This window comes from Pyxicephalus adspersus, chromosome 5, assembly GCF_032062135.1.
Source record: "Pyxicephalus adspersus chromosome 5, UCB_Pads_2.0, whole genome shotgun sequence".
Taxonomy (NCBI): Eukaryota; Metazoa; Chordata; class Amphibia; order Anura; family Pyxicephalidae; genus Pyxicephalus; species Pyxicephalus adspersus.
In genome coordinates, this window is record NC_092862.1 from 21,499,106 (window position 1) to 21,511,381 (window position 12,276).

General features: G+C 34.4%; 1 protein-coding gene across 1 annotated transcript in view; it reads left to right on the top strand.

Moving 5' to 3' along the window:
- The first annotated feature begins 2,456 nt into the window (after positions 1-2,456).
- RGS22 (regulator of G protein signaling 22) overlaps positions 2,457-12,276 on the top strand; it is a 48,369-nt gene continuing 38,549 nt past the window's right edge. Inside the window, exons 1-6 of the mRNA XM_072410845.1 lie at positions 2,457-2,521; positions 4,398-4,616; positions 6,749-6,834; positions 10,108-10,273; positions 10,959-11,103; positions 11,474-12,080. Coding sequence (XP_072266946.1) covers positions 4,614-4,616; positions 6,749-6,834; positions 10,108-10,273; positions 10,959-11,103; positions 11,474-12,080 — 1,007 coding nt within the window. The 5' untranslated portion in view covers positions 2,457-2,521; positions 4,398-4,613. The remainder of the gene's footprint in view (positions 2,522-4,397; positions 4,617-6,748; positions 6,835-10,107; positions 10,274-10,958; positions 11,104-11,473; positions 12,081-12,276) is intronic.

Here is a 12,276-nt window from a genome sequence, read left to right on the forward strand (position 1 = left end):
GCATACCATCATAAAAACAGCCATGCTACTTGTCTGCACATCCACTAGTTGGCTCCTTATACTGCTATCTTGTTGCATATTCCAGGCCTGCTGTTCATGGGGGCTGATACAATTTAAAATTTAGGTTTATTGGTTTATGATGAATTGATCCATGGTTATATATGTGTGTTAAATAATTTTATGTAGTTTCTAGCTTTTATTATAACTTTTAGTGTTTTTTAAAACATTTGTTTTTTTACATTGTTTCAGTGTTTCAAGCTTACAGATATCTTCTCTGTTCTTTACCACACTATAATAACATGGTTGTGTTAGGTATATGTTGCTAGGTGAGGTTGATATAGAACAGCTTCCTTTATATTTTCTCAATGATTGTATGTGTACTAATACTGTTTGCATTACATCTACCTGCTTTCTTTATAAGTTAGTGTTATTACAGATAAATACATAAATGAAACACACATATGAGAGCCATGTCATATTCTATAGTTTTGTATTTACATCCATCCAGCCCTGAGCTGTACACAGCTTTACCATAGACTACACCTATGTGGTATGGAAGGAGACCTGATATTTCTCTGTTGCAGTTTAATAAAATGTACAGGTCTTGTCCCTCCTCCACCATGTATCCAGCCCATTTGTCTGTTACTATGCTCGCTCTCAACCTATCAGCATTGTTATCACAAGTTCTCTGTAGTGCAGCTAACTGGTTTGTTGTGCTGTTTCTCACTGTTCTGAGCTCTGCTTTACGGGGACATCACTGGGCTGATACTCATAAATGCAGGTACTCACACTGCTTGCATTAGAAGCGGAGATTTATTAATTGCATTAATTAACAAATAAAGAGTTGCAAACCTTGTGTATGTTTATATCCATCTGGAGTCCTGCTTTTAAATTAACATATGCCAAGCCTTTGTGCCTTACAATGGTATATATACATAAGACTATTACATAGCAAATGGTATAATAAATATAAAGCTATTGAACATAGGATGGTATGTATACATATGACTATTGAACAGAGAATAGTCTAGCTCAGTGTTTCATTGTACAGCACTATGGTATATGGACCTAACTGTATGTATGTATGTGTGTATGTATGTTCCACCATCACTCGAAAACGCATGGAGACATTCCAACCAAACTTGCTATACAGTCATCTTTGTACAGCGCTGTGCTATATGTCAGAGCTATATTTGTATGTATGTGTGTATGTCATCACTAAGAAACGCTTGGAGACATTTCAACCAAACTTCCTAGACATATGACTGAGAATCATGTGAGTGCACCGCTGATCTTTGTACAGCGCTGTGCTATATGTCAGAGCTATATTTGCATCTATGTATGTATGTATGTATTGCTCAGCACAGTGTGCCTTTTGCTTATATTTTTAGATACTTTTTTTTGGACTATAATATAGGATTGCAATAAATAAATACCCGGGCAATGCCGAGTAATCAGCTAGCATTGAATATAGGATGGTATAAATACATATCGACATTGAAAAGAGGATAGAATAATACACATATAGCTATTGAACATAAAATAGTATATATACTGTACATGTGAATATTGAACAGAGAATGATATATTTACATGTGAATATTGAATAGAGGATAGTATATATACATATGGACATTGAATGGAGGATGATATAATACACAGATTGCTATTGAACATAGATTAGTATATATACTGTACATGTGAATATTGAATAGAGGATGGTATATAGACATATGGACATTGAATAGAGGAAGATATAATACACATATGGCTATTGAACAGAGAACAATGGTAATTTATTGTATATTGAACAGAGAACAATGGTAATTTATTGTATATTGAACAGAGAACACTGTTTAAACACCTGATTATACAATTCCATACAGCATATAGATTATTTATTGAATAATTATGCATTATAAAAGTATATTGCCTTGTGTAAATAAATTTATCTTCTATTATACTTCCTATGAGATCCTCATATTTTGTTAGCATTACATCCATTCAGATTTGTTTAGTGTAAGCAGATTAGAGCAATGATTTAATAGATGATGAAAGTAGAATCTGTTCAGGAGCTCATTTATGGAAGATGTGTCTGATAAACACATCATGAAAGGTATAGAGAATTCAGGTATTGATCTGGGTCTGGGAAGCTAGTCTGTAGGGTGGCCATTGTCTATAACCAGTTACTACTCCAGGTACCGCAGCTTGGATTTCATCATTTGTTTTGTTCTCTACACAGGAGGACTTCCTAGTAACAGATGATCTGCTTGTGGATTACTTCAATGAATTCCTCAGCCTTCCAGTAAGTGTTTGTTTTCCATCAACAGTAACAAGGTAATCCCCAGTCCCCTGTGATACCGGTATTACCATACCACACGTTACTCCCTATACTCTGATAATTAATTCTTTTTATTTTTTGTCTACAATAACTTTGTTAACCTTGTTACTTTTAAAGAGCCCTTGAGGTACCACTAGAATCATTTTTCCATCTACAGCTCTCATTACTTCAATTCACTCAGTGAGTTGTAGGTGTAGCAATAAAGGTGTAGGTACAAGTGATCTAAAACAATAAAAAAATAAATAAAACAGAACAGTATACTAAATATTTAAATGCTTCCTAGCAACACTCACTTTGCAATGATGCCCATTGCAAACCTTTAACTTTACACTAAATTTTTATATACTAAAGATGGACTTGAGTCAATCAAATGCTGTACTTGCAGTCTCATTGGCACTGTGCGATTTGCATGTTACCTGCATAAAATTTGAAATTTCTGGTTCTCACTGACATGGTTTTATGGTTCTTTTTGGTTCTCTATTCACTACAAACCTTCACTTTGCATGGCACTCAGACAGAAACCCTAACTCCAATTACACTTGAATCTGTCTTAGCAATCAAACCCCTCTATGGATTTTCATTATGTTATTGTTTTTTTTATAATGTAAACTAGTTTGGACACTACCCTAGCAGAACAAAACAAAGGATTTATTCTACTTATTGTGCAGCTGCTGCCCATATGCTATACAGACTACCATGTTGTAGGGTGGCTTCATATTTTTGAACATGTGAATGTTGTTTAGAAAGTTGTGGGATATAGAAATTATGCAACTCTTTTTATCCTATGTCCACTGCAAAATCAGGGACTGAAACTGCACTGTATCATGCTGAGATTCATCTGTGGTAGTTTCATGAGAAGACATAAAGCCACTGCAGAGATAGAAGTTTAAGAACTATTTTATTTTTGGGTAGAGTGAAAAGAAAAGCCCTATATAGACATCAGATTTCAGTCTCTTTCATGATAGTTTCCACTGAGAATAGAAAAAAGAGTCCTGTATACAGAGTGCCATTCTGTTCTATGGAGAGGGAAGGAGGGAGAACAAGTGGGTGGCACCCCGCTGGTCTCCTCCATAGACGTTCTTGATAAGTGATTCATTGATCCATCAGGAAAGTTTTGCCTTAGATAAGTGTGGGTCCTTTTTTTAAAATAATTTAAGTATTATTTACTTTTAAATTATTATCCATTAAGCTTAGAAATTAGGATAAGGGTATTTTCACTTTAAATATGGATTCATATATAAATAAAATTGCACAAATAGGATTTTTACTTGCAAGTGATTAGATAAGATATGTAACAGGGTTTCTATAACCATTAAACACACAAATATACACATAACACCCATAGTAATTAAACTGCTAGAACAGCCATTTTTAAACTTTTTAACAGACGGGAACCCTTGAATTACTTTTTTAGGTCTTAGGGAACCCCCGTGATAGTGATAACACTATCCACAGCTCAAAGTATTTTAGCATTGTGGTCAATGAATAGAATGCCCTTTGCATTGTTAGCTGTTGGGAAGAATGTCATCCTTACAGATAGCCAAAAAGTTCATTGATGTCATATAAACTGACCTGAAAGGCAAACATTCCTTATGGCTCAAGGAACCCCTAGCAACCCCTGGTGGAACTCTTGGGTTCCATGGAATTCTGACTGAGAAACACTGCTCAAAATGATAAGTAGTGGATTAGTATTGGCTCTAAAAATAAATACATGTGACATAAAGTGATCAGAGTACAGTTCTCTCTTTTTTCATTCTTTGAACCTGATTTATTAAACCTCTCCAAGGCTGGAGAGGATACACTTTCATCAGTGAAGCTGGGATATCCAGCAAACCTGTAATGGATTTTTTCAGTCATTTGCTATTTACTAGCAAATGTTTTGAATCCTGGACCAGATACATTTCAGGTTTGCTGGATCACCAAGCTTCACTGATGAAAATGTATTCTCTCTAGCCTTGGAGAGCTTTAATAAATCAGGCCCTTTGTCTTTCTTTTTCTCTCCTTTGCTTTATGTGTTTTATATGCACATATTTAAAGTTTTCTGTTTTCTTTGCAGACTTTCACTGAAGCTATCAAATTCAATAAAACCTATGGGATTTTTGAAGTGATCAGTGAATTTCCTGATCAGCTGAATCAGCAGATTAAAAAATTGTTGCGTGAGTTTCAGCCCCCAAACCCTATCTACAATGCCACCCGAAACATCACTGGACTGAAATCCAAGAAATCTTCAGTTAATGATATACAGCTGAATTTTGATAAAAATTACAGTATTATGGTAAGTTGTATTCATTATGTCTCGTTTTCCATTAATGCTGTACATTCCAGGTGCATTGCTCAAATGTGCAAATTCCTAGACTGTTTTCTTTCAGCTAAAGCCTGATGAGAAAGCCGGTTTCTGCTTCAGAAAATGATCCCTGCCTTATGTGGGGTTGTAGAGTTCCAACACATCTCCCATTAAGTTTGAGAGTTTGGTTAGTTGTACTTCTGCAGAGAGACAACTATTTCCAAACGTAGGGGTCCTTCTCTGCTGGGTCCTAGCAGAGAACAGACTTTTCTATTCTTGCTGTGGCTGCTTACAAAAAAATGGAAATATGAGTCTTTGCATACCTTGAATTACACTGCACCCTAAATTATTCTCAAATTTTATTTGGGCTATAAAGACCTTAAAAAAAATCAAATATAAACCATTAGGAAAGAGCATAATCTATCTGCTCATTACTTTAGTTTTACATGCAGGAGTTGCAGGTTACTAAAATTTATTTTGTCTGCAATCTGGTGATTCTGGACCTGCTTATAATGCTTGTATCCTCTCTAACATTATGCATAAAAAAATAAGATTTCATAAACAAAAAAATGAAAAACAAAAAAATGCAAATACTAAAATTAACTAAATATATATTTAGCAATTATATATCATTTATTTTTAACTCAGGTTTAATCAGGAGTTGAAAATCTTTTGATTATTTCGAATCTATAGAATCTATGGCATATTTTCAATTTTCCTGGCAGCAGAAATCCTTCAGTTCAGTGAATCATGATAGACAGGATTTCCAAACTCACCAAGTTTCCCAAACTCACTAAGTCAAGATTTCTCCAACATTAAAAGCCATGTTTAAACACCTGTGTTAGAAAGTCCCATATGCTTTAATGTACCAAAATGCACCAAAGGAATTTGGGGTATTTTTGGCATTTTTAAGCTGCTAAAAAATTAGCAGTCTGCAACATTTAGTGTTAGAAAATTGTGAAAGGGTGTATGAGTATTTTAAGCATTTATTTGGGGGTTTAAGGATATTTAGAGCCCCTTTCCCATTTTCACTTTACCCTTTCCACTTCAAAAAGTTGATTACTTATGTTAAAAACATATGATGATTCTGCTGAGTGGTTCATTTGTTTACAGGGAGGCTTTTCATTTTTTAAGGTATAAATAAGCATTTAATTTTGGAAGTGTTATCAGCATTTATAGGGGGTTAGGGACATTTAGAGCTCCTTGTCCCATTTCTCTCCCCTTTTCCCCATTTCCTCTACAAAAAAAACATGTTCAATTGTTTTCATGGGGGCTAATTGTTTTTTTAAGATCCTAAACAGTCAACTTTTTAGAGTATTAGGGGTATGCCTTGGAAGTGTATTTGTGACCATTTTTGGTATCAATGGTAACTGGGGCTAAATCTTAGTGTGTGGCCAATATTGTTAATGTGTTGTTGCTTAGAAGCTTGTTTGTGATAATCCTCTTAGTCACCACTCATTTACTGGATACATTGTTGCACATGTTCCACAACAAAAAGTCACACCTTACTTTTCTTCAGAAATGGCAATAGAAGAACTCATAGGATTAGTGCAAACATACAATAGTTACATCTCAATTATACAGAAAGGTTCACCTAATACCAGAGGAGAATCTTATTTATAACAAGCTAAGTCGCTTACCATACATCATAGAATTTCCCTGAAGGAATATCACTCCCCGTAATGACCATTATTGGCAGTGTATATATAACAAATAATGTGCAGATACCAATATTTTTTAATGATTTATTTAAGGCTTTATGCATATATAATGATTCTCAGGACGCAGGACCATTTTTCAGAGGTCTTGGTCTTGGCCACTGAATGCCTATACAAGCATTATAGTTGATTTATCACAGCCATTTTTATCTTTCAGGCAAGTCAGGGTTCAGGTAGTTCTTACAGGGTGTGCCAGTTAAGGTTAATGTAAATGCTATAGTACATTTGTTTAGTTCAGACCCTAATTTTAACATACAAATGCATCTCTTCTGTGAAATCTATATATTCACACCTTTGTATGGGACACTGAAAGTATTCTGGCATTCATGCTGCAACAAATAAATGTTTAACACTGCTAAGAGAAACAGCTGAAAAACATTTCATCATCATGCATTTTCTTTAAAGTGTCTGAATCGGGAACAAGGAGTCCAATGGGTTAAGAAAGAGAGGCTTCCAGCTTTTTTGAAGAGCGATTGCTATTTTGAATACAGGTAAAGAAAAAAAAGTATATCTACCATGTCAAATTATTATTAAACAGTATTGATTTGTTTTCTAGTTCTAGCATGTGACAAAGAGGGACAGGGTGTATTATTGTTCTTAACATTTCATTTTGAAAGTAAAACAAAAGTAATTCTGTGTTTTAATAGACTATCTCCTATTGTTGGCAGGTGTGCTGTTTACCCTCTTTGTTTAAATATATATTTATTTTCTTTTATTTTGCATTTTCTTATTAGTAGTTTCTTTATATCACCAGACCTATTTTCTAGAGCTGTTTATCTTTTTGTGTAAATCCATACCTATAGAATATTGGGGAAAGTGCAGTAGGACTTGCATAGATTTATCATAACTATTTGATTCTCTTAATGTCATTATGCTGACATCCTTGATTTGATGTTTTAAAATAGAAACGTCTTAAATGTTGTAGGCGTTGTTAAACTTTATACGATACTCGTCATGAGACACCAAATGTTTCCATGGCTTTCTATGGCATGGCTTTGCCATGCGGCTGTAAATTGTGAGTGCAGCAGAAAGAGCAATAAAGAAAGGAGGGGTAAGGATTTATGAGTGGTTTAAAGGTTTTAAGGATAATGGAACCTTAGTGTTACTGTGGATAAAGCACGCAATATTCAAAGTTTGAATATAGAGAGAGAGAATTTAAAGATTAATGAGAATGTGAGCAGAAAATCTCTAGAGGCTGGCCACATGGGGTATGGGGGTTAGAGAATATAAATGGCTTTTCAAAGTACTAAAAACCTATCTTCTGTCTATCGCATGTAACAGTAAACTCAGTACATGCATAAGCCCAGCTAAATCAGCTAAAGACATACAAAAGTGTAATGGAAAAAAGACTAGATAGATAGGGAGCTGCAGTGGTTTAGGATGGTTGCCGCCATCATCCATTGACCACTACTTGTACATGAGGTTACCAACACATCATTATATTTAGTAGCAGAACAATTTATTCACAAAACAAAGTAATGGTCATAACAGGTCACTGTTTCGGAGGAAGAATATTTATATTGAACCAAAAAATCTTTGTTATGGAAACATTGCAAAGTTTTTTTTAGATGGTGCTACATCTTATAGCCCATTCCATAAATATATAATCAAGAAACTTGGGAAGTGTTAATCCTAAAATGAACAAAAACTCATCATTCAGGCCAACATTTTCAGCAACTAAAAGAAAATGCCTGTTGATCTTGCAAGAAATGAAATGTCCTTGTCACTTCTGGTGGAATGAAAAGCAAAGCAAAAAAAAGCAAACACAATGTTATCTTTCTTATGTAATCCTCTCACCTCCCTACTAAGCTAATCCAAAGCAGACATGTTTAAAGTCAATATTGTTATTAGCCCATCTGCAAAATGTACAGTGTTGCACATATGACCTATAAATAACTAAAAATTGCAGATTGTATCAATTACCTAAAGCAGATTCTCACCTGTCCCTGTTCTGTGGCGAGAGCTGCCATCTGCTCCTTTCTTTTTTTCCTCATCCTGATCTTTGACCATGCAAATTTATATAGGACATATTTATGCCAGTGAATTCTCCATGGGACCATCTTTCCATGTGGCTTAAAATTTTCATAATGGATCTTATTTTTCTAGATATATGTTTGTTCAATCTCACACTGTTTTTGTGCTTTTGTTTTATACACACATATAGCAGCTGTCTGTTCTCTAAATTTTTCTTCCCGTTCCAAAAGCATAGAATCTTAATAATTGGTCTTCAGTATCACAGTATTGGTGGCACCACAGCTGCATATTATAATGATCCTCCTCCACAGTTATGAAGACATTAGTCTAAAAATTGATAGCTTCATACACATGCTAACTGCATTGACCAAAGACATAAAACAAATAACAAGGCACATTTTTACCCAAGAAAATATTGATTGTTTGTGTTGGGAGAAAATCTACAGAGTACAGAGGTCCAATGATGGCCATCATCAATTCAAGGCACCATTGACTCTCTTCCTCTCTTCATAAAACCGAATATTGCTGTGTGTACAGCGTTGGTTCGTTCTCATAAATAATTGTTTCCAGTGAAACATGTATAGGTCTTATCTACACATTAGCCAGTTTTAATCCTAAGAAAAGTGAGATACAAAATATATAAAGAAAAATAGGAAGGGTCCTCTCTTCCTGTATCACTGTCTGTCATTTGCAACCCCTATTTAATGTACAGCGCTCCGTAGTATGTTGGCGCTATATATATCCTGTATAATAATAATAGTTTGCCTTGGTAACTGTATGCCTATTCATGAAATTCAATAAGCAGGCAATCGGGCACAAATTTTTCTACACCTTATTTGCTACAAGCTTTATTTGGGAATGGAAATGTGTCAACAGTTAAACACAATATTCTTTAAGCAGTGCCTCCGGCTATTGAGATTTGCAAGCTATCAAATCTACAAACCACAATCACAGACTCCCTATTGATCATTGAGAATTACTATCATAATACAGGCCCAGTAGAAAGGCCTACAACAGAAATTTAAACTTGTGTAATATTTTAGTTGCCCATATCTGTCAATCTATTTATTTATTATTTAGGCATGACATTTGTACTGAAGGTAAGCTCTGCTTCTTGATTGTTCACCTTAAATTCTTGTTTTGAATTACAAATATCTGTGCCATGTTTTTTTTTATTTAATTTTTATTAGGAAAGTTCAACAAAAGCATACCATATACAGAAATAAACATACTGATTATGCAAGTTGTGGACCATATAAGAATCGTAAATACAAGAGAAGGAAAGAAAGGTGGAAACATACCCACTCTACTCCTGTCCATTAACAGCAAAGAAATTAATTGTTTTCTGCAATAGTTAAAACAAAACAGTATCAACACATAAGTATGTGAACATATATTAGTCGATCCCATAGAACTCAACCCGTATTATTTTTGTGTTTTAAAATTAATAAGTACTACTAAACTATTTAAGGTTAGGAGGGGGAGATACAAGGTTAAGGGAACTATGAGGGAAGGGGGTAAAATTTAATGGTTTAGCTTAAGATGCCCTTTGCTTCATACCTTTAGTTTGAATAAATGTAAAATTAGAGACTGAATCCACCCAAGACCCAACAGAAGTGACATATGAATATTATTTCACACTTTTAACTGCCTGGTGTCTCATACAAACAGAAACAGTCAGGAAACAGTAAACAGGAAACAGTCTCATACAAAATGCATACATAAAAAAAACATTGAATATTTATTGAACATAACAATCCCTTTGTTTTTTTTTTATTTTGTCATCATAGACTTGCTAAGCTGATGACCCAGGTAAAAGTGAGACATACAGGAGTGAGTTTACAGCTGGATCCTCAATACCAGCCTTGGACACCCAAAAGAGAAGTAAAGTCATCCCCATCACCAGAGACGGAAAATGAAGAAATTATGAGGAAATTCTTTGTTACTCTTGGACAGGTAATACAAGTATTAAAAAGCAGCCAAAACATTTAAATTTTTAATTATAGAACATGAAGACATTTATCTGACCTGCATACAGCTGCTGCGAGCTTTTCAAGTTTAAGTTGTGCAAGATATGGAAACCTAGGCTTCTGTGCAGTAGAATGAAGTGTGATATGAAATATAAATCTTGTGCTTTTTATAACATATGATGGAAGTGATGACACACAAATTTCTCCTGTTTTAATATAGCAACCCTCTAATGTATATATTTTTATTGGTTTCTCTTGGCCTACCTCAACATAACCCAGTTTTACAGTCCAGTTCCCCCATATGCACCTTTCCATAGAAGTCGAGATTTCTATATTTTGCAATGAAGATAAATCGCAAATCTGAAACATCTGCAGGTAAAGTAGATAAACTGGTCTATATTTAGGTTATATCTGGCTATAAAACAACGATTTTTGATAAACATTTGGTCACTAAGGAATAAAGAAATTATTTGTATTTCTCCTTTCATTATTATAAAATAAGGATAAGTCGTCTGTTTATATTTGAGCAGAAGTGATGATGGCTTGTGAATATCTTCAGTTTACTGTATTAGTTTTTCTTTTATTATTAAAGATTTGTCTATAGCAGAACAGTGATAATCCTATCCTGAGGTCTGTGGCAGACCGGTGAAATATTTTAATGTTTTTTCCAGGCTACTTTCACTCAGACAAAAGAATGGTTTACAATAGCAAAGCAAAACGAGCCTACTGCTACTACCGATTCAACTTCTAGGCCCATCACCTGGGAGCCTGCATGTGGCAGATCTTCATTGTACAATGGATACAATACTAATCAAGGTAAGTAAGAATGCATTACATACAGCATTTTTTATAACCAACCATGATTAATGTGGTCATGGCCACTATTCCCTGTTTACATTATATATGTTTGGATATTCCCTTTTTATTGTGTTCATTAATCAAGAACTGGCATTTATTAAATAATGTACCTGTTCCAATTTACATCCTAATTGCATTTATTAAATAATGTACCTGTTCCAATTTACATACAAATTCAACTTAAAAACAAACCTACAGTCTTTATCTTGTATGTAACCCAGGGACTACTTGTACTGCAGCTTATGTTGCCTAAACAATACACTTGTATCATGATTTTTTGCTCCATATTCATAAACTAAGTGTAATGATATATTGTCTCTGTCTGAAGATCTACAAAGTGTTTACCATACTGAGACTGTGAAGAAACCTGTGTCTGTACTATCTAAGAACACACAAGATGCTGAGGCAGAAGATGAGTATTCTGTATCCATTGCAGATTCTCCTATTCCAAGCCCAGTAAGAATTTATATTGAACAAAAACAAGAGAATTCACCTAATGAAGAACACCAGGAAAAAGAAAATGAAAATGTCCCAGTCTTTTCAACAATGGAGGACTTTTCCTTTTATTATGTTGATCAAGTTATGAAGTCTGCAGTATCCAAGCTTAATGGAGAGAAGGTGAAGCAAAAGACAAATGGGATTGATGTGTTCAGCATGTCTGAAGTGTCAATTCAGCCTCTGCAGAACACAGGACCTCCTTCTACTACCTCTGACTCCACAATTCAAGAAGAGTATGACATCTCGGAATCAGACAGTGATGAGCCTGATGCACTGGAATCGTCACAAATTAAGCATGAATACTCTCATATACATAGCCAGAAAGACTTTGAAAAGTTTAAAACTTTTATTAAAGGAACATCTGGGGAAAAACTATTCTGGCTGTGGATGGATATTGAACGACTGAAGGCCATGAGTGATGTGAAAAGAAAGCAGAGGTACAGAGCATTTTGCATGTTCCCTGGGTTTAAAACACTACTTTTCAAATACATTTTGAATTGGGCATTTTTTTATTTTGTATGTGTATATGTTGGGCGGGATATTAATTTACTTTTACATTTTTTTTATGTATGTCTAAAAGAAACTTAAAACTAGACTAAAATATCTGTCCAAAATAAAATCATGAAGTAAAAA